The sequence below is a fragment of the Boleophthalmus pectinirostris genome, unplaced genomic scaffold, assembly GCF_026225935.1.
Source record: "Boleophthalmus pectinirostris isolate CB_2022bp ecotype Guang Dong unplaced genomic scaffold, ASM2622593v1 HiC_scaffold_7, whole genome shotgun sequence".
Classification (NCBI taxonomy): Eukaryota; Metazoa; Chordata; class Actinopteri; order Gobiiformes; family Gobiidae; genus Boleophthalmus; species Boleophthalmus pectinirostris.
In genome coordinates, this window is record NW_026571473.1 from 41,419,466 (window position 1) to 41,441,965 (window position 22,500).

General features: G+C 44.3%; 1 protein-coding gene across 1 annotated transcript in view; it reads left to right on the forward strand.

Annotated features, from left to right (window-relative positions):
• LOC129412166 (homer protein homolog 3-like) overlaps positions 1-22,500 on the forward strand; it is a 139,872-nt gene that overhangs the window by 58,074 nt on the left and 59,298 nt on the right. The window contains exons 2-4 of the mRNA XM_055165288.1: positions 2,411-2,567; positions 17,124-17,255; positions 19,260-19,397. Of these exons, the coding sequence (XP_055021263.1) occupies positions 2,411-2,567; positions 17,124-17,255; positions 19,260-19,397 (427 nt within the window). The remainder of the gene's footprint in view (positions 1-2,410; positions 2,568-17,123; positions 17,256-19,259; positions 19,398-22,500) is intronic.

Below are 22,500 nucleotides of genomic sequence, written 5' to 3' on the forward strand. Positions count from 1 at the left end.
TGTCTCGGTCTTGATTCTCAAAAGTCTTGGTTTTGTCTCAGTCAAAAGTCTCGGTTTTGTCTCAGTCTCGACCTTTAAAGGTCTCGGTCTTGTCTCGGTCTTGACTCGGTCTTGACTCTCAAAAGTCTTGGTTTTGTCTCAGTCAAAAGTTGTGGTCTTGTCTCAGACTCGACTCTCAAAAGTCTTGGTCCTGTCTTGGTCTCGACTTTCAAAAATCTTGATTTTGTCTCAGTTTCGACCTTTTAAAGTCTTGGTCTTATCTCAGTCTTGACTCTCAAAAGTCTCAGTCTCGCCTTAGTCTCAACCTTTAAAAGTCTCAGTCTTGACTCTCAAAAATCTAGGTCTTGTCTCAGTCTTGACCTTTTAAAGTCTTGGTCTTATCTCAGTCTTGACTCTCAAGACTGGGTCTTGTCTCGGTCTCGACTCTCAAAAGTCTTGGTTTTGACTCAGTCTTGACCTTTAAAAATCTCGGTCCTGTCTTGGTCTTGATTCTCAAAAGTCTCGGTTTTGTCTCAGTCTCGACCTTTAAAGGTCTCGGTCTTGTCTCGGTCTCGACTCTCAAAAGTCTTGGTTTTGTCTTGGTCTTGACCTTTAAAAATCTAGGTCCTGTCTTGGTCTTGACTCTCAAAAGTCTCAGTTTTGTCTCAGTCTTGACACTCAAAAGTCTTGTTTTTTTTTCTCGGTCTTCATCTTTAAAAGTCTCGGTTTTGTCTCAGTCTTGGCCTTTTAAAGTCTTGGTCTTGCCTTGGTCTCAGTCTTGGTCTTGGTTTTGTCCTGGTCTCGGGACCCTGTGGTCTTGGACTGGTCTCGGTCTCAGCTACAACACCAGTGTCTACATCTGCAGCGCTCAAAACGCTCTGTTCCACTTTAAGTCACGAAGCTCTAGTTTTCAAATGAACGTCTCTTTTTCTCGTTCGTTCAGTAGAAATCAGCAATTCCAGGTCTGAAATGATCCAAATAATTCCCGCGAAGTTGTTTGGAGTTAAAAATCACGTTTAAAAATGAGTTTTGTTTGACTTGTGAGTGAATCCTGCTGGATCACGCGGCTCGTCTCTGCTCGCCGACGACTCGACCACCTGAGGCACACAAAATCAGGCACGCAACACTTCACCTTCATCTGCATCAGAGTCAAAAACAAATCAACACTAACGAGGCGGCTAATTACATCACTGGAAAAGTTGCTGATGCTAATTTTTAGGAAACTTTCAGAATGATTCGAGTGCGTACTTAACATTTCCTTATAAATTAGGAATAATGTACAAATGTCAAGTGATATTTCCTCATATTAAAGACGAGGTATCTTCTAAAATAAGCCTTTTGAAGAGGTTTAATGTAGTAATGTACTAGTTTGTAACATAATCCATTAAATTACTTAAAGTGGGTAATGTAATCTGATTACTTTGGATTACTTGATTTGCTGTAGAGAAGCAAAGACGAGGAAATCTTCACATAAGAAGTTTTGTCTGATAAAAGAAAATAAAAAGTCCAGACTTTACTGAACCAAATTAAAAATATTATTGATAGAAAAGGAGGAAGAGGTCCACACGGCAGGATTTAGTCCTGTTAAATCTTGGTTTAGACCTGGTTTAGTCCTGGTTTAGACCTGGATTTAGAACTGGTTTAGTCCTGGTTTTAGACCTGGATTTAGACCTGGTTTAGTCCTGTTAAATCCTGTTTTAGACCTGGTTTAGTCCTAGTTTAGTCCTGGTTTAGTCCTGTTAAATCCTGTTTTAGACCTGGTTTAGTCCTTGTTTAGTCCTGGTTTAGTCCTGTTAAATCCTGTTTTAGACCTGGTTTAGTCCTGTTAAATTCTGTTTTAGTCCTGGTTTAGTCCTGTTAAATTCCTGTTTTAGTCCTGGTTTAGTCCTGTTAAATTCTGTTTTAGACCTGGATTTAGACCTGGTTTAGTCCTGGTTTTAGTCTTGGTTTTTGACCTGGTTTAGTCCAAAATGTGAAAACAGTAAAATCCCTCTGTTTAATCCATTTATTTCAACCAAGTAACTGTAATCCAATTACCACTCACTGAAACAGTAACTGTAACTGAATACAGTTACTCATCATTTGTACTCTGATTACATAACTCTGGTACATGTAATCTGTTCCTCCCCAACACTGGTCATCCGTGCATGTTTGAGTAATTTAGCGATCTCTCTGGGCCTTATTCGAGCCTTCTTTACAGTTAGCAGTACGATTCTGTACAAGGCTCCGCCCACAAGCCTGGACAAACCTGATGTGAGGTGCAGGAGTTTCGTTAGTGGGACACACGCTGTTTGTGTTGTGATAATGCTCTGAAGGGGGAGTGACTTAGCGCCTCTCAAACGCTAAATATCTTTACATCATTCCTTTTTTCCACAGACCTGCTCCACACTCGGTCGCCATAGTAACAGTTTTGTGTGTGTTTTGGTTTTAGGGAGCAGCCGATCTTCAGCGCCCGGGCGCACGTGTTCCAGATCGACCCGAGCACCAAGAGGAAATGGCTGCCGGCGAGCAAGCACGCCGTCACCGTGTCCTTCTTCTACGACAACAGCAGGAACGTGTACCGCATCATCAGCGTGGGCGGGACCAAGGTAAACGTGACATCATCAGCGTGGGCGGGGCTAAAGTAAACGTGACATCATCAGCGTGGGCGGGGACCAAGGTAAACGTGACATCATCAGGGTGGGCGGGACCAAGGTAAACGTGACATCATCAGCGTGGGCGGGACCAAGGTAAACGTGACATCATCAGGCGTGGGCGGGACCAAGGTAAACGTGACATCATCAGCGTGAGCGGGGCTAAAGTAAACGTGACATCATCAGGGTGGGCGGGGCTAAAGTAAACGTGACATATCAGCGTGGCGGGCTAAACGTGACATCATCAGGGTGGCGGGCAAGGTAAAGTAAAGACCATCATCAGCGTGGGCGAGACCAAGGTAAACGTGACATCATCAGCGTGGGCGGGACCAAGGTAAACGTGACATCATCAGGTGGCGGGACCAAGGTAACGTGACATATCAGGTGGGGCGGGAAGGTAAACGTGACATCATCAGGGTGGGCGGGACCAAGGTAAACGTGACATCATCAGGGTGGGCGGGACCAAGGTAAACGTGACATCATCAGGGTGGGCGGGACCAAGGTAAAACGTGACATCATCAGGGTGGGCGGGGGACCAGGTAAACGTGACATCATCAGTGGGCAGGGTGGCGTGGGACCAAGGTAAACTGTGACATCATCAGGGTGGGCGGGGCTAAAGTAAACGTGACATCATCAGGGTGGGCGGGGCTAAAGTAAACATGACATCATCAGGGTGGGCGGGATGAAGGTAAACGTGACATCATCGGTGTGGGCGGGATGAAGGTAAACGTGACATCATCGGTGTGGGCGGGGCTAAGGTAAACGTGACATTAGTGTGGGTGAGACTTAGGTAAACATGACATTGGTGTGGGCGGGGCTTAGGTAAACATGACATTAGTGTGGGCGGGGCTTAGGTAAACATTGGTGTGGGCGGTAAACATGACATTAGTGTGGGCGGGGCTTAGGTAAACATGACATTGGTGTGGGAGGGGCTTAGGTAAACATGACATTGGTGTGGGCGGAGCTTAGGTAAACATGACATTGGTGTGGGCGGGGCTTAGGTAAACATGACATTGGTGTGGGCGGGGCTTAGGTAAACATGACATTAGTGTGGGCGGGGCTTAGGTAAACATGATTAGTGTGGGCGGGGCTTAGGTAAACATGACATTAGTGTGGGCGGGGCTTAGGTAAACATGACATTAGTGTGGGCGGGGCTTAGGTAAACATGACATTAGTGTGGGCGGGGCTTAGGTAAACATGACATTAGTGTGGGCGGGGCTTAGGTAAACATGACATTAGTGTGGGCGGGGCTTAGGTAAACATGACATTGGTGTGGGCAGGACCATAGACCATATATTTTTACATGGACATAGCTAACCTGCTAGCCGCCGCCTTCCAAACAGGAAGTGCTCCAGGCGGCTCTTCCGGCTCCTTCTGACTCTGGCTACAGTGACTTCCATTGAGATCTCGTGGCTCCTCTCTCTGGACCTGCTGCTGTGAGCCTCGTCATTTTGGTCTTAAATGTTTTTATTAACCCGCGACATAGGATCCTGAATTTTTCATTTTGATATTTTGTCCGTAAATCAAGATCTGAACATAAATAATGGACCAATCAGACGCTTTCATTCCTCAAGGTCACACCGCTACCTTTAGCAACAGGACTGATGGACAGCCAGTGAGAACGGCGGGCACATTAACCATCTCAGTCATGATTGGCTCTTTTATTGTTTTGATACTCACAGTCGGATTTCCAAATATGGAGCCTGGATCCAAATTCGCTCCTGTAACCGCAGCAACAGGAGCTTCATTTTACTGGAGCTGAACTCTGCGAAGACATCACACTTACTTAGATTGCGTTGACACTGAAACTAATCACTGTATCACCGTAACAGAAGCGATCATGTGTCCAGACACGTTGTTTCTGTGTCCACAATCAAAGCGTTCTCTATCCACACAGCTTTGAGCATATTTACGTTTTACAGAAACAAAACTTAAAACCACATGTCTAATTTGCATAAACTAATCTCTCAAACAAACAGATGTGGTTCAGATTCTGTCGGACTAAAGGACACAGTGACTGAGTGGAATGTGAGTGTTGTTTCTGTGACAGAGGGGTGTTCTGCTGATGGTGAGTCTGTTCTGTGTTTCTGTCGTGTTGGAGGTGGTTAATCCGTGTATCATTCGTTCATTCGTTTTTCAATATAAAACCAAAAATAAGAAAACGAAACAACAACAGTTTTCTTCGTTATTTGTCTCCAAAACCAAAATAAAAAAACGGATAACGATTCGTTCTTTCAGTTTTCGATTTTGTGTTTAAATGAAGAATGGAAAAAACGGATAACGGCCGTTTCCCGTTTACGTGACTTCAGTGACTGCGATACCGAACTTTTGCACCGGGTACGGACTGAACCAGGACTGATCCAGGTCCGAGACCAGACCGGGACTAGAGCGGGACCAGACCGGGACTAGAGCGGGACCAGACCGGGACTAGAGCAGGACTAGGGCGGACTCCAAGCTTTGACTCTGAGCCTCCGCGGGGTCCAAGCCTCAGCTTCGAGCTCCGGCTCTGTCGTGGGCTCTGAACCTCCGATCTGGTCTCGGTCTTGTCTCGGTCTTGTCTCTGTCTCAGGCCCACTCTGGTCCGGGTCTGGTCCCAGTCTCAGTAGCGCTCTGGTCCCGGTCTGGTCCCGGACTTGGTCCATTTGAACCAAAAGCTCTTAGTTCGGTTCGTTTTCGTTGGTGTGAAAGCATCAGTTTGATGCTTTGCACCACCTCGGAACCAGCCGCGGTTCTTGAGCGGAGGACTGGAGCAGCTCGTCCGGACCTGTAGTCCACAGAACATTCTCACTTTCCCCGCACGCAGACGATGACACGGAACCGCTCGGACCGCTGGTCTCGGTCTCAGTTCCGCTCTGATCCTGCTCTGGTCCCGGTGTGGTTCCAGTCTCAGTCCCGGTCTGGTCCCGGTCTGGTCCCGGTCTGGTCCCGGTCTCAGTCCCGCTCTGGTCCCGGTCTGGTCCCGGTCTCAGTCCCGCTCTGGTCCCGGTCTGGTCTCGGACCTGGATCAGTCCTGGTTCAGTCCGTACCCGGTGCAAAAGTTCGGCATCACAGTCACTGAAGTCACGTAAACGGGAAACGGCCGTTATCCGTTTTTTCCATTCTTCATTTAAACACAAAATCGAAAACTGAAAGAACGAATCGTTATCCGTTTTTTTATTTTGGTTTTGGAGACAAATAACGAAGAAAACTGTTGTTTTTTCGTTTTCTTATTTTTGGTTTTATATTGAAAAACGAATGAACGAATGATACACGGATTATGCTTCATGAGATTATTCGTCTGCAGGTCGTCCACACAGACACACGTTTATATGAATGGACAGATATTCTCGCCTCTTAGTGTTTTGGTGATGAATTACTTCTCGGTGCACAGACCTACATCGGTGTTTTCAGGAGTCCACAGAGTCAAGGATCAGATCTGGACCGACATGAATTCGTGGAGCTTTGAGGCACCGGATCGTTCCGTCTCTGGAGCCGTTTTCAGTCGGATTAGTGTGAAAGAACACTGCATCCACAACCAAAACAACTCCAATACAAACAAGTGTGGACAGGGCCCGAGTTCACTTCTTTCTTCATGTCCATGGATGGGACCAAGGGAAAACATCAGCTGTGTGGGCGGGGTTACGGTGAAATATGTCATTTCCGACGCCGCTCTGCCCATAACTTCTCCTTTCAGACTCCTCATTTAGTCTTAAAATCTTCTCTAAAATCTAACCCACTTTACATGATCTTGAGTTTATTTAGTTTTTTGGTAAATAAATTCATATTCCTAACACGAAACTCTGCTCTATATTTACCCCTGCAAGCCTCGATGAGCTTCATTTGACTGGAGCTGCACTGCAAAAAAGCTTGGCCAAAGTTTAAGATTTAAACACTTCAATCTATCAGAAAATGACTTAAAAGTAGTGAAATGATCTGTCCATGCAGCAAGATCATTTTACTCGATGAGTTCTCTTAAAATAAACGACCTCTAGACGAGAATGAAGCGTCTCAGAACGAGTAAGTCGATAATAAATCTGAAAACCGAAAGACTTTTCTGCTGGAAGTTTTTTTTTTGTACTTAGTCCCCTTATTATTTATTTATTTATTTATTTTTTTATATTTCTTTTTTTTTTTTTTTTTTACTAAAAATATAAAGCAAAATATAAGCTTTAAAAAATAATAAAAATAAATATAAAGCAAAATATAAGCTTTAAAAAAAATAAAATAAAAATAATATAAAGCAAAAATAATAAGATTGATAGAAGTTTTAAAATCTTGGCCAGATCAACGTGTGTGTGTTTCTTTAATCCACGTCTATGGTTATGACAGATTATTACTATATTATTTAAATATTATATCTATTTTTTGGTTAAAATTTACTTTGGAAAGGTCATAGTTTGATGAATAAAGAACAAAAACAAAAATGAGAAATCAGCTGTGGAGTTTCTTGTCGGACTGGATTGAATTTCTGCCTATGACGCAACAATCTGGGTAAAATTGAAGCGGTGATTTCAGAGTCTCAGGGTCAAACTGCCTCATAAACAGGATGAATAATAAAATAAGTGTGAATGAAAATGGGCCTTTTAATAATAAATGGTTTGAGTAATTACGAGCGCTTTACATGAACACGTGTCGTCGTCTCACACTCACTTAAACCCTGCATCATTTAAACGTGCAGCGTGGGGATCACAGTTAAACATTTATGATTTTATGGAGCTTTTTTTTTTTTTTTTTTATGCGTGAATTCAGTCCAGAGCTGCTCGAAGTCTGAATACACCGATCCACAGTTTTCAGTTCTGACACCGATATCGATATTTGACTTTAAACGTACGTTGTGTAACTTCGTCGACTGTTTCTCTACGTGGTAATGTCCTGGTTTAGTCCTGGTTTAGACCTGGTTTAGACCTGGTTTAGTCCTGGTTTAGTTCTGGTTCAGTACTGATCCAGTCCTGGTTTAGTCTTGGTTTAGTTCTGGTTCAGTACTGATCCAGTCCTGGTTTAGTCTTGGTTTAGACCTGGTTTAGTCCTGGTTCAGTCCTGGTTCAGTCCTGGTTTAGACCTGGTTTAGTCCTGGTTTAGTTCTGGTTCTGGTTTACTGGTTTTCCAGTCCTGGTTTAGTCCTGGTTTAGTCCTGGTTTAGTTCCTGGTTTAGTTTAGACCTGGTTTAGTCCTGGTTTAGTCCTGGTTTAGTCCTGGTTTACCTGGTTTAGTCCTGGTTTAGACCTGGTTTAGACCTGGTTTAGACCTGGTTTAGTCCTGGTTTAGTCCTGGTTTAGTTCCTTTAGTCCTGGTTTAGACCTGGTTTAGTCCTGGTTTAGTCCTGGTTTAGTCCTGGTTTAGTCCTGGTTTAGTCCTGGTTTAGACCTGGTTTAGTCCTGGTTTAGTTTCCTGTTTAGTCCTGGTTTAGACCTGGTTTAGACCTGGTTTAGTCCTGGTTTAGTCCTGGTTTTACCTGGTTTAGTCCTGGTTTAGTTTAGTCCTGGTTTAGTCCTGGTTTAGACCTGGTTTAGTCCTGGTTTAGTCCTGGTTTAACCCTGGTTTAGTCCTGGTTTAGTCCTGGTTCAGCCCTAAACCCTGGAGAAAAAGAAGAGGAGGAGGAGATGTAGAGGTTGAGGAGTCTGACTCTTCTGCTGCTGCGTTGAAGCACCAACTCAAACCCCTGCAGATCCTCCTCCTCTTCACCCTCCTCGTCCTCCTCGTCCTCCTCCTCCTCTTCGTCCTCGTCCTCCTCGTCTTTGTCCTCCTCATCCTCCTCCTCGTCCTCCTCTTCGTCCTCGTCTTCGTCCTCTTCGTCCTCGTCCTCTTCGTCCTCGTCTTCGTCCTCTTCGTCCTCGTCCTCCTCGTCTTCCTCTCGTCCTCGTCTTCGTCCTCCTCCGTCCTCCTCGTCCGTCCTCGTCTTCGTCCTCTTCGTCCTCTTCTTCGTCCTCGTCCTCTTCTCTCTTCGTCCTTCGTCTCGTCTTCGTCTCGTCCTCTCGTCCTCCTCGTCTCGTCCTCTTTCTCCGTCCTCGTCCTCGTCGTCTCCTCGTCTCCTCGTCGTCCTCGTCTCGTCCTCGTCTTCGTCCTCGTCTCGTCCTCGTCTCCGTCCTCCTCGTCCTCCTCCTCCGTCTCGTCTTCGTCCTCGTCCTCGTCTTCGTCCTCTTCGTCCTCTTCTTCCTCCTCCTCCTCCTCCTCCTCGTCTTCGTCTTCGTCCTCTTCGTCCTCATCTTCCTCTCCTCCTCCTCCTCCTCGTCCTCTTCGTCCTCTTCGTCCTCCTTCGTCCTCTCTCTCTCTCTCTCTCGTCCTCGTCTCTCTCCTCCTCTTCGTCCTCGTCTTCGTCCTCTTCGTCTCTTCGTCTTCGTCCTCTCTCTTCGTCTTCGTCCTCTTCGTCCTCGTCTTCGTCCGCTTCGTCTTCGTCCTCTTCGTCCTCGTCCTCCTCGTCCTCTCCTCCTCGTCCTCGTCTTCGTCCTCCTCGTCCTCGTCCTCTTCGTCCTCTTCGTCCTCTTCGTCTTCGTCCTCGTCTCGTCGTCTCGTCCTCCTCGTCCTCCTCGTCCTCTTCGTCTCCTCGTCTCCTCTCCTCGTCCTCCTCTCTTCGTCCTCCTCGTCCTCCTCGTCTTCGTCCTCTTCGTCCTCGTCTTCTCTTTCAGCCTCACACACAGAGTTCAGATTCTGTCCTCGGTTCTGGACCCGAGGTCCTGATCGACCCTGGACTTTCTCGTCCAACACAAACACAAAACCGTCTGAATCTTCTGACGTCGAAGCAACAATAGACGTGGTTTTCTTTTCCTGATGAGAAACATGCAAATGTCTGAGGTGTTTTTGTGAAAATGTCCCGTGTTCAAAAGGCAAACGCCGACGAGAATCGAAACGTTTGTGGTACGAGTGGAGACGGAGACGGAGGAAAGAGACGATAAACTGATTCTGATCCCACGATGAAAATTAAAAATATTTTAAATAAATAATAAAACGATGAAAACGTGATTTTCCACATTAAACTGGAGAACTTTATTTTCTATTTCAGTCCTGACTAAATCGGGACTAAACCAGGACTAAACCGGGACTGAACCAAGACTACAACAGGACTAAAAACGAGACTAAAGCAGGACTAAATCAAAACTAAACCAGGATTAAAGCAGGAAAAAAATGAGACTAAACCAAGAATGAACCAGGACTAAACCAGGGCTAAACCAGGACTAAACCAGGACTAAACCAGGACTAAAACCAGGACTAAACCATAACTAAACCAGGACTAAACCAGAAAACCAGGACTAAACCAGGACTAAACCAGGAACTAAACCAGGACTAAACCATAACTAACCAGGGCTAAACCAGGACTAAACCAGGACTAAACCAGGACTAAACCAGGACTAAAACCAGGACTAAAACCAGGACTAAACCAGGACTAAACCAGGACTAAAACCAGGACTAAACCAACTAAACTAAACCAGGACTAAACCAGGACTAAACCAGGACTAAAACCAGGACTAAACCATAACTGAACCAGGGCTAAACCAGGACTAAACCAGGACTAAACCAGGACTAAACCAGGACTAAAACCAGGACTAAACCAGGACTAAACCAGGACTAAACCAGGACTAAAGGACTAAACCAGGACTAAACCAGGGCTAAACCAGGACTAAACCAGGACTAAACCAGGGCTAAACCAGGACTAAACCAGGACTGAACCAGGACTAAAACCAGGACTAAACCATAACTGAACCAGGGCTAAACCAGGACTAAACCAGGACTAAACCAGGACTAAAACCAGGGCTAAACCAGGACTAAACCAGGACTGAACCAGGACTAAAACCAGGACTAAACCATAACTGAACCAGGGCTAAACCAGGACTAAAACCAGGACTAAAACCAGGACTAAAACCAGGACTAAAACCAGGGCTAAACCAGGACTAAACCAGGACTAAACCAGGACTAAACCAGGACTAAAACCAGGGCTAAACCAGGACTAAACCAGGACTAAACCAGGACTAAAACCAGGACTAAACCAGGACTAAACCAGGACTAAACCAGGACTAAAACCAGGGCTAAAACCAGGGCTAAACCAGGACTAAACCAGGACTAAACCAGGACTAAAACCAGGCTAAAACCAGACTAAAACCAGGACTAAAACCAGGACTAAACCAGGACTAAAACCAGGGCTAAACCAGGGTTAAACCAGGACTAAACCAGGACTAAAACCAGGGCTAAACCAGGGCTAAACCAGGACTAAACCAGGACTAAAACCAGGGCTAAACCAGGACTAAAACCAGGGCTAAACCAGGACTAAAACCAGGACTAAACCAGGACTAAACCAGGACTAAAACCAGGGCTAAACCAGGACTAAAACCAGGACTAAACCAGGACTAAACCAGGACTAAACCAGGACTAAACCAGGACTGAACCAGGACTAAACCAGGACTACAACAGGACTAAAACAAGACTAAAACCAGGACTAAACCAGGACTAAACCAGGACTAAACCAGGACTGAACCAGGACTAAACCAGGACTACAACAGGACTAAAACAAGACTAAAACCAGGACTAAACCAGGACTAAAACCAGGACTAAACCAGGACTAAAACCAGACTAAACCAGGACTAAACCAGGACTAAAACCAGGACTAAACTAAACAGGACTAAAACCAGGACTAAACCAGGACTAAACAGGACTAAACCAGGACTAAACCAGGACTAAACCAGGCTAAACCAGGACTAAACAAGGACTAAAACAGGACTAAACCAGGTCTAAACCAGGACTAAACCAGACTAAACCAGGACTAAACCAGGAACCAGGACTAAAACGACTAAACCAGGACTAAACCAGGGACTAAACCAGGACTAAACGAACAGGACTAAAACCAGGACTAAACTAAAACAGGACTAAACTAAACCAGGACTGAACAGGACTAAACAGGACTAAACCAGGACTAAACAAGACTAAACCAGGACTGAACAGGCCTAAACCAGGACTAAAACAGGACTAAACCAGGACTAAACCAGGTCTAAACCAGGACTAAACCAGGACTAAACCAGGGAAAGGACTAAACCAGGACTAAACCAGGTCTAAACCAGGACTAAACCAGGGCTAAACCAGGACTAAACCAGGACTAAACAAGGACTAAACCTAACCTGTCCCGCGCTGGACTCTGGAGCTGTTAAAATAGACCACGATGCACTGGGAGAGTCGGGAAAACAACGAAGAGACGATTTTGTGTAATTTTGGACGTTTTAAATGAGCTAAAAGTGACTAAAGTGAAAATCTGTGGTGGTTTAAAAGTTTGTCCTGGTCTTGAGTTGTTGTCGCTCTGTCGGGGATTTTCACTTCTGTCGGAGCCACAGATGCTCAGGGACCGAAAGAACCAGAGCTGCTCGTCTCACTGACCTCCAGCCTGCACCAGCCACAGACCAGACAGAAACAGTCCTCAACGTCCTGGTTTAGTCCTGGTTTAGTTAGACCTGGTTTAGTCCTGGTTTAATCCTGGTTTAGTCCTGTTTAAGTCCTGGTTTAGTCCTTTTAGTTTAGACCTGGTTTAGTCCTGTTTATCCTGGTTTAGTCCTGGTTTAGTCCTGGTTTAGTCCTGTTTAAGTCCTGGTCCTGGTTTAGTCCTGGTTTAGTTTTAGTCCTGGTTTAGTCCTGGTTTAGTCCTGGTTTAGTCCTGGTTTAGTCCTGGTTTAGTCCTGGTTTAGTCCTGGTTTAGACCTGGTTTAGTCCTGGTTTAGACTGGTTTAGACCTGGTTTAGTCCTGGTTTAGTCCTGTTTAGTCCTGGTTTAGGTTTATCCTGGTTTCCTGGTTTAGTCCTGGTTTAGTCCTGGTTTAGTCCTGGTTTAGTCCTGGTTTAGATCCTGGTTTAGTCCTGGTTTAGTCCTGGTTTAGTCTGGTTTTAGTCCTGTTAGTCCTGGTTTAGTCCTGGTTTAGTCCTGTTTAGTCCTGTTTAGTCCTGTTTAGTCCTGGTTTAGTCCTGGTTTAGTCCTGGTTTAGTCCTGGTTTAGTCCTTTAGTCCTGGTTTTAGTCCTGGTTTAGTCCTGGTTTAGTGGTTTAGTCCTGTTTAGTTGGTTTAGTCCTGGTTTTAGTCCTGGTTTAAGTCCTGTTTTAAGTCCTGGTTTAGTCCTTGTTTAGTCCTGGTTTAGTCTGGTTTGTTTAAGTCCTGGTTTAGTCCTGGTTTAGTCCTGGTTTAGTCCTGGTTTAGTCCTGGTTTAGGTTTAGTCCTGGTTTAGTCCTGGTTTAGTCCTGGTTTTAAGTCCTGTTTAGTCCTAGTGGTTTAGTCCTTGTTTTAGTCCTGGTTTAGTCCTGGGTTTAAGTCCTTGTTTAGTCCTGGTTTAGTCCTGGTTTAGTCCTGGTTTAGTCCTGGTTTAGTCCTGTTTAGTCCTGTTTAGTCCTGGTTGTTTAGTCCTGTTTTTAGTCCTGGTTTAGTCCTGTCCTGGTTTAGTCCTGGTTTAGTCCTGGTTTTAGTCCTGGTTTAGTCCTGGTGGTTTAGTCCTTGTTTAGTCCTTTAGTCCTGTTTTAAGTCCTGGTTTAGTCCTTGTTTAGTCCTGGTTTTAGTCCTGGTTTTAGTCCTGGTTTTAGTCCTTGTTTAGTCCTGGTTTAGTCCTTGGTTTAGTCCTGGTTTAGTCCTTTTTAGTCCTGTTTTAAGTCCTGGTTTAGTCCTGGTTTAAGTCCTGGTCCTGGTTTAGTCCTGGTTTAGTCCTGGTTTAGTCCTGGTTTAGTCCTTGTTTAGTCCTGGTTTTTAGTCCTGGTTTGTTTAGTCCTGGTTTAGTCTGGTTTAGTCCTGTTTAAGTCCTGGTTTAGTCTAGTTTAGTCCTGTTTTAGTCCTGGTTTAGTCCTGGTTTAGTCCTGGTTTAGTCCTGTTTAGTCCTGGTTTAGTCCTGGTTAGTCCTGTTTAGTCCTGTCCTGTTTAGTCCTGTCCTTTTAGTCCTGGTTTAGTCCTGGTTAGTCCTGGTTTAGTCCTGGTTTAGTCCTTGTTTAGTCCTGGTTTTAGTCCTGTTTTAGTCCTGGTTTAGTCCTGGTTTAGTCCTGGTTTAGTCCTGGTTTAGTCCTGGTTTAGTAGTCCTGGTTTTAGTCCGGTTTAGTCCTGTTTTAGTCCTGGTTTAGTCCTGTTTTAGTCCTGGTTTAGTCCTGGTTTAGTCCTGGTTTAGTCCTGGTTTAGTCCTGGTTTAGTCCTGGTTTAGTCCTGGTTTAGTCCTGTTTTAGTCCTGGTTTAGTCCTGGTTTAGTCCTGGTTTAGTCCTGGTTTAGTCCTGGTTTTAGTCCTGGTTTTAGTCCTGTTTAGTTTTAGTCCTGGTTTTAGTCCTGGTTTAGTCCTGTTTTAGTCCTGTTTAGTCCTGGTTTAGTCCTTAGTTTTAGTCCAGTCCTGGTTTAGTCCTGTTTTAGTCCTGTTTAGTCCTGGTTTAGGTCCTTGTTTAGTCCTTGTTTAGTCCTAGTTTCCTGGTTTTAGTCCTGGTTTAGTCCTGGTTTAGTCCTGGTTTAGTCCTGGTTTAGTCCTGGTTTAGTCCTGGTTTAGTCCTGGTTTAGTCCTGGTTTAGTCCTGGTTTAGTCCTGGTTTAGTCCTGGTTTAGTCCTGGTTTAGTCCTGTTTAGTTTTAGTTAGTCCTGTTTAGTCCTGTTTAGTCCTGGTTTAGTCCTGGTTTAGTCCTGGTGGTTTAGTCCTGGTTTAGTCCCTGGTTTAGTCCTGTTTTAGTCCTGTTTTAGTCCTGGTTTAGTCCTGTTTAGTCCTGGTTTAGTCCTGGTTTAGTCCTGGTTTAGTCCTGGTTTAGTCCTGGTTTAGTCCTGTTTTAGTCCTGTTTTAGTTTAGTCCTGGTTTTAGTCCTGGTTTAGTCCTGGTTTCCGTTTAGTCCTGGTTTTTAGTCCTGGTTTAGTCCTGGTTTAGTCCTGGTTTTAGTCCTTTAGTCCTGGTTTAGTCCTGGTTTAGTCCTGGTTTAGTCCTGGTTTAGTCCTGGTTTAGTCCTGTTTAGTCCTGGTTTAGTCCTCCTTTAGTCCTGGTTTAAGTCCTGGTTTAGTCCTGGTTAGTCCTGGTTTAGTCCTGGTTTAGTCCTGGTTTAAGTCCTGGTTTCAGTCCTGGTTTAGTCCTGGTTTAGTCCTGGTTTAGTCCTGGTTTAGTCCTGGTTTAGTCCTGGTTTAGTCCTGGTTTAGTCCTGTTTTTAGTCCTGTTTTAGTCCTTGTTTAGTCCTGTTTTTAGTCCTGGTTTAGTCCTGGTTTAGTCCTGTTTTTAGTCCTGGTTTAGTCCTGGTTTAGTCCTGGTTTAGTCCTGGTTTTAGTCCTGTTTAGTCCTCCTGGTTTAGTCCTGGTTTAGTCCTGGTTTAGTCCTGTTTTAGTCCTGGTTTAGTCCTGTTTAGTCCTGGTTTAGTCCTGGTTTAGTCCTGGTTTAGTTTAGTCCTGGTTTAGTCCTGTTTAGTCCTGGTTTAGTCCTGGTTCAGTCCTGGTTTAGTCCTGGTTTAGTCCTGGTTTAGTCCTCCTGGTTTAGTCCTGGTTTAGTCCTGGTTTAGTCCTGGTTTTTCCAGTCCTGGTTTTCAGTCCTGGTTTAGTCCTGGTTTAGTCCTGGTTTAGTCCTGTTAGTCCTGGTTTAGTCCTGGTTCAGTCCTGGTTTTAGTCCTGGTTTAGTCCTGGTTTAGTCCTGGTTTAGTCCTGTTCAGTCCTGGTTTAGTCCTGGTTTAGTCCTGGTTTAGTCCTGTTTAGTCCTGGTTTAGTCCTGGTTTAGTCCTGTTTAGTCCTTGGTTTTCAGTCCTGGTTTAGTCCTGGTTTAGTCCTGGTTTAGTCCTGGTTTTAGTCCTGGTTTAGTCCTGGTTTAGTCCTGGTTTAGTCCTGGTTTAGTCCTTGTTTAGTCCTGTTTAGTCCTGTTTTAGTCCTGTTGTTTAGTCCTGGTTCAGTCCTGTTCAGTCCTGGTTTAGTCCTGTTTTAGTCCTGGTTTAGTCCTGGTTTAGTCCTTGTTCAGTCCTGGTTTAGTCCTGTTTTAGTCCTGTTTTAGTCCTGGTTTAGTCCTGGTTTAGTCCTGGTTCAGTCCTGGTTTAGTCCTGGTTTAGTCCTGGTTTAGTCCTGGTTTAGTCCTGGTTTAGTCCTGGTTAGTCCTGGTTTCCAGTCCTGGTTTAGTCCTGGTTTAGTCCTGGTTTAGTCCTGGTTTAGTCCTGGTTTAGTCCCTTTTAGTCCTGTTTAGTCCTGGTTTAGTCCTGGTTAGTCCTGGTTTAGTCCTGGTTTTGGTTCAGTCCTGGTTAGTCCTGGTTTAGTCCTGGTTTAGTCCTGGTTTAGTCCTGGTTCCGTTCAGTCCTGGTTTAGTCCTTGTTTAGTCCTGGTTTAGTCCTGGTTTAGTCCTGGTTTAGTCCTGTTTTAGTCCTTGTTTAGTCCTGTTTTAGTCCTGGTTTAGTCCTTGTTTAGTCCTGGTTTAGTCCTGGTTTAGTCCTGGTTTAGTCCTGGTTTTAGTCCTGTTTTTAGTCCTGTTTAGTCCTTGTCAGTCCTGGTTTAGTCCTGTTTTAGTCCTGTTTAGTCCTGGTTTAGTCCTGGTTTAGTCCTGTTTAGTCCTGTTTAGTCCTGGTTTAGTCCTGGTTTAGTCCTGGTTTAGTCCTGGTTTAGTCCTTGTTTAGTCCTGGTTCAGTCCTGGTTTAGTCCTGGTTTAGTCCTGGTCCTGGTTAGTCCTGGTTAGTCCTGGTTTAGTCCTGGTTTAGTCCTGGTTTAGTCCTGGTTCAGTCCTGGTTTAGTCCTGTTAGTTTAGTCCTGGTTTAGTCCTGTTAGTCTGGTTTAGTCCTGGTTTAGTCCTGGTTTAGTCCTGGTTTAGTCCTGGTTTAGTCCTGGTTAGTCCGTTCCTGGTTTAGTCCTGGTTTAGTCCTGGTTTAGTCCTGGTTTAGTCCTGTTTAGTCCTGGTTTCAGTCCTGGTTTAGTCCTGGTTTAGTCCTGGTTTAGTCCTGGTTTTCCTGGTTTAGTCCTGTTTAGTCCTGGTTTAGTCCTGGTTTAGTCCTGGTTTAGTCCTGTTTTAGTCCTTGTTTAGTCTGTTTAGTCCTGTTTAGTCCTGGTTTAGTCCTGGTTTAGTCCTGTTTAGTCCTGGTTCAGTCCTGGTTTAGTCCTGTTTTAGTCCTGGTTTAGTCCTGTTTAGTCCTGGTTTTAGTCCTGGTTTAGTCCTGGTTTAGTCCTGGTTTAGTCCTGGTTTAGTCCTGGTTCAGTCCTGGTTCAGTCCTGTTTAGTCCTGGTTGTTTTAGTCCTGTTTTTAGTCCTGGTTTAGTCCTGGTTTAGTCCTGGTTTAGTCCTGGTTTTAGTCCTGGTTTTAGTCCTGGTTTAGTCCTAGTCCTGTTTAGTCCTGGTTTAGTCCTTGTTTAGTCCTGTTTTAGTCCTGGTTTTAGTCCTGGTTTAGTCCTGGTTTAGTCCTGGTTTAGTCCTGGTTTAGTCCTGTTTTAGTCCTAGTTTAGTCCTGGTTAGTCCTGGTTTAGTCCTGGTTTAGTCCTGGTTTAGTCCTGGTTTAGTCCTGGTTTAGTTCCTGGTTTAGTCCTGGTTTAGTCCTGTTTTAGTCCTGGTTTAGTCTTTGTTTAGTCCTGGTTTAGTCTCATATTCATCGTGTCTGTATCTTGTGTTTCGTGTTCTTCAGGCGATCATCAACAGCACCATCACTCCCAACATGAGCTTCACAAAAACGTCTCAGAAGTTCGGTCAATGGGCCGACAGTCGAGCCAACACCGTGTACGGCCTGGGCTTCTCCACCGAGCAGCAGCTGCAGCAGGTCCACACCTCAAACCCTCTCAAACCCTCTCAAACCAAACACATTTACAGATGTTTAAGAAGAACCAGGTCACCTGCTGCATAAATATGTACTTATATATCCCAAATAATAGCCTGGGAGTTTCTTTGGTTCAATCACTTACCAGACCAGGCTTTTATTTGAGACCTAGAATTAGACTTAGACCAGTGCTTCTCAATTATTTTCTGTCATGCCCCCCGTTTGTCTCTTTATCTCCGTCTCTCTCCGTCTGTCTTCTCATCCCTGTTAAATATTTTTTCATGGTGTCACTTGAGGGTCAAAACAAAACTCCTACACCACCGAGCGAATGCTCCCTGCGCCATGTCCCTGCGCACACTCTGCCAATGACAGCGCCACTGCCCCTAATGTAGTGGAAGTGCAATTGCACTTTATTCTAGGACAGTAAAAAAAAAAAATAATAAAAAAATAAAAAGGCATGTTCCCCGAGGTCAAACGCGCCCCCCTTGGACGCGCCCCACTATTTGAGAAGCACTGACTTAGACAAACTTTATTGATCCACAAGGGAAATTATTTGGACACAGGAGCGTCAAACGTCACAATAAAATATAATAACAAAGAATAAAAAATATAAATGGTAAAATAAATCCTAAATAAGGAGCAAAAAAAGATCAAGAGACACGTGTCAAATAAAATAAAATAGAAAGAAAAGTAATAAAATATAAAATCTTACCCCATAGGAAGACAATGATATGATGATTGACAGGTTGTAGGGAGTATTATCTGTTACATGAGGTTGAGTTGTTGTACAGTTGTAGGGAGTATTATCTGTTCCATAAGGTTGAGTTGTTGTACAGTTGTAGGGAGTATTATCTGTTACATATGGGTGAGTTGTCGTACAGTTGTAGGGAGTATTATCTAATACATGAGGGTGAGTTGTTGTACAGTTGTAGGGAGTATTATCTGTTACATGAGGGTGAGTTGTTGTACAGTTGTAGGGAGTATTATCTGTTACATGAGCATGAGTTTTACAGTTGTAGGGAGTATTATCTGTTTCATAATGGCGAGTTGTCGTACAGTTGTAGGGAGTATTATCTGTTACATAAGTATGAGTTTTATGGTTGTAGGGAGTATTATCTATTACATAAGGGTGAGTCGTCGTACTTTTGTAGGGAGTATTATCTAATACATGAGGGTGAGTTGTTGTACTTTTGTAGGGAGTATTATCTTCTACATAAGGGCGAGTTGTTGTACAGTTGTAGGGAGTATTATCTGTTACATCAGGGCAGGTTGTTGTACAGTTGTAGGGAGTATTATCTGTTACATCAGGGCAGGTTGTTGTACAGTTGTAGGGAGTATTATCTGTTACATCAGGGCAGGTTGTCGTACAGTTGTAGGGAGTATTATCTGTTACATCAGGGCAGGTTGTTGTACAGTTGTAGGGAGTATTATCTGTTACATCAGGGCAGGTTGTTGTACAGTTGTAGGGAGTATTATCTGTTACATCAGGGCAGGTTGTTGTACAGTTGTAGGGAGTATTATCTGTTACATCAGGGCAGGTTGTCGTACAGTTGTAGGGAGTATTATCTGTTACATCAGGGCAGGTTGTCGTACAGTTGTAGGGAGTATTATCTGTTACATCAGGGCAGGTTGTCGTACAGTTGTAGGGAGTATTATCTGTTACATCAGGGCAGGTTGTTGTACAGTTGTAGGGAGTATTATCTGTTACATCAGGGCAGGTTGTGGTACAGTTGTAGGGAGTATTATAGTGTGAATGTGGTCCTGTATGTGTCGGGGTTTGAGCAGGTCTGTAGGAGCCTGTTGGAGAATGAGCCTCTGTATCTTGTCTTTATATCTGGAGTTCGTCTGTATGTTTTTAATAAGTTTGAAGAAGATCAAATTGAAAATCGAGATCGAACGATAGTTGAAAAAAAAAAAAAAAAAAAAATTTAGTTTTTTTTTTCCCCCGTTTGCCGCTCTGCTCTGGGTTTGTCGTGTTCATTCTTTGTTCCCGTTTGTTTGTGTCAGTTTGCAGAACAGTTCCGAGAGCTGAAAGAAGCGGCTCGTTTGGCTCGAGAAAAATCCCAGGAGAGATACGAGCTGTCCAACCCTGCGCTCAACCTCGCCGCCCCGCAGGTCAGACCTGTAACTGCACCACGAAAACACACAAACAAATACACACACAAATACATACAAATACACACAAACACACACAAACACACACACACACAAACACAGACACAAATACACACAAATACACACACAAATACACACACAAAACACACACACAAACACAGACACAAATACACACACAAATACACACACAAACACACACACACAAACACACACAAATACACACAAATACACACACAAACACAGACACAAATACACACAAATACACACACAAATACACACAAATACATACAAATACACACAAACACACACAAACACACACACAAACACACACACAAACACAGACACACAAATACACACAAATACACACACACACACATACACACACAAATACATACAAATACACACACACACACACAAACACACACACACAAACACAGACACAAATACACACAAACACACACAAACACAGACACAAATACACACAAACACACACAAACACACACACAAATACATACAAATACACACAACACACACACAAACACACACACAAAAACACACAAATACACACAAACACACACAAACACACACACAAATACACACAAACACACACACAAACACACACAAACACACACAAACACACACACAAACACAGACACAAATACACACACAAATACATACAAATACACACGAACGCACACACAAACACAGACACAAATACACACACAAATACATACAAATACACACACACACACAACACACACACAAACACAGACACAAATACACACAAATACACACACACACAAATACACACACAAATACACACAAAACACACACACAAACACACACACAAATACACACAAATACACACACAAATACACACACAAATACATACAAATACACACAAACACACACACAAATACACACACAAATACACACACAAATACACACAAAACACACACACACGAACACACACAAACACACACACAAACACACACACACAAACACACACAAATACACACAAATACACACAAACACACACACAAAAACACACAAATACACACAAAACACACACACAAACACACAAATACACACAAACACACACACAAAACACACAAAACACACATACAAAACACACAAACACACACACACGAACGCACACACACAACACACACAAAATACACACACACACAAACACAGACACAAATACACACAAATACACACACAAACACACACACAAATACACACAAACACACACAACAAATACACACAAATACAACACACAAATACACACAAACACACACAAAAACACACAAACACACACACACAAATACACACACAAACACACACACAAATACACACAAACACACACAAAAACACACAAACACACACACAAATACACACAAATACACACACAAATACACACACAAATACATACAAATACACACAAACACACACAAATACACACACAAATACACACACAAATACACAAAACACACACACACAAACACACACAAACACACACACAAACACACACAAACACACACACAAATACACACAAATACACACAAACACACACACAAACACACACAAATACACACAAACACACACACGAAAACACACAAATACACACAAACACACACACGAAAACACACAAAACACACACACACAAAACACACACAAACACACACACAAACACACACAAACACACACAAATACACACACACACAAACACACACAAATACACACACATACACACAAACACACACACACGAACGCACACAAACACACACACAAATACACACAAACACACACACGAAAACACACAAATACACACAAACACACACACGAAAACACACAAACACACATAAAAACACACAAACACACACACAAATACACACAAACACACACACACAAATACACACACACACAAACACAGACACAAATACACACAAATACACACAAACACACACACACGAACACACAAACACACACACAAATACACACAAACACACACACATACACACACATGAACACACACAAACACACACACAAATACACACAAACACACACAAACACACACACACACAAACACACACACACAAGCGTCTCACTACTACGACATTTTATTTTATTTATAAAATTTTTGTTGTAGCGGCACTTTACTATTTTTCCAAACATTCTGCTGGTCTTGGTCTGGTCTTGGTCTGGACTTGGTCTGGTCTTGGTCTGGTCTTGGTCTGGACTTGGTCTGGACTTGGTCTGGACTTGGTCTGGTCTTGGTCTGGTCTTGGTCTGGACTTGGTCTGGACTTGGTCTGGTCTTGGTCTGGTCTTGGTCTGGACTTGGTCTGGACTTGGTCTGGTCTTGGTCTGGACTTGGTCTGGACTTGGTCTGGTCTTGGTCTGGTCTTGGTCTGGACTTGGTCTGGTCTTGGTCTGGTCTTGGTCTGGTCTTGGTCTGGACCTGAGCTGGTCTTGGTCTGGTCTTGGTCTGGTCTTGGTCTGGTCTCGGTCTGGTCTTGGTCTGGTGTTGGTCTGGTCTCGGTCTGGTCTCGGTCTGGTCTTGGTCTGGTCTCGGTCTGGTCTTGGTCTGGACCTGAGCTGGTCTCGGTCTGGTCTCGGTCTGGTCTCGGTCTGGTCTCGGTCTGGACTCGGTCTGGACTCGGTCTGGACTCGGTCTGGTCTCGGTCTGGACTCGGTCTGGACTCGGTCTGGTCTCGGTCTGGTCTCGGTCTGGACTCTCGGTCTGGTCTCGGTCTGGTCTGGTCTGGTCTGGTCTTGGTCTGGTCTGTCTGAGTCTGGTCTTGTCTGGTCTGGTGGTCGGTCTGGTCTCGGTCTGGTCTGGTCTGGTCTGGTCTGGTCTGGTCTCGGTCTGGTCTGGTCTGGTCTGGTCTGGTCTGGTCTGGTCTGGTCTGGAGTCTGGTCTCGGTCTGGTCTCGGTCTGACTCGGTCTCGGTCTGGTCTGGACTCGGTCTGGTCTCTGGTCTGACTCGGTCTCGGTCTGGACTCGGTCTGGACTCGGTCTGGACTCGGTCTGGTCTCGGTCTGGTCTCGGTCTGGACTCGGTCTGGTCTCGGTCTGGTCTCGGTCTGGTCGGTCTGGACTCGGTCTGGTCTCGGTCTGGTCTCGGTCTG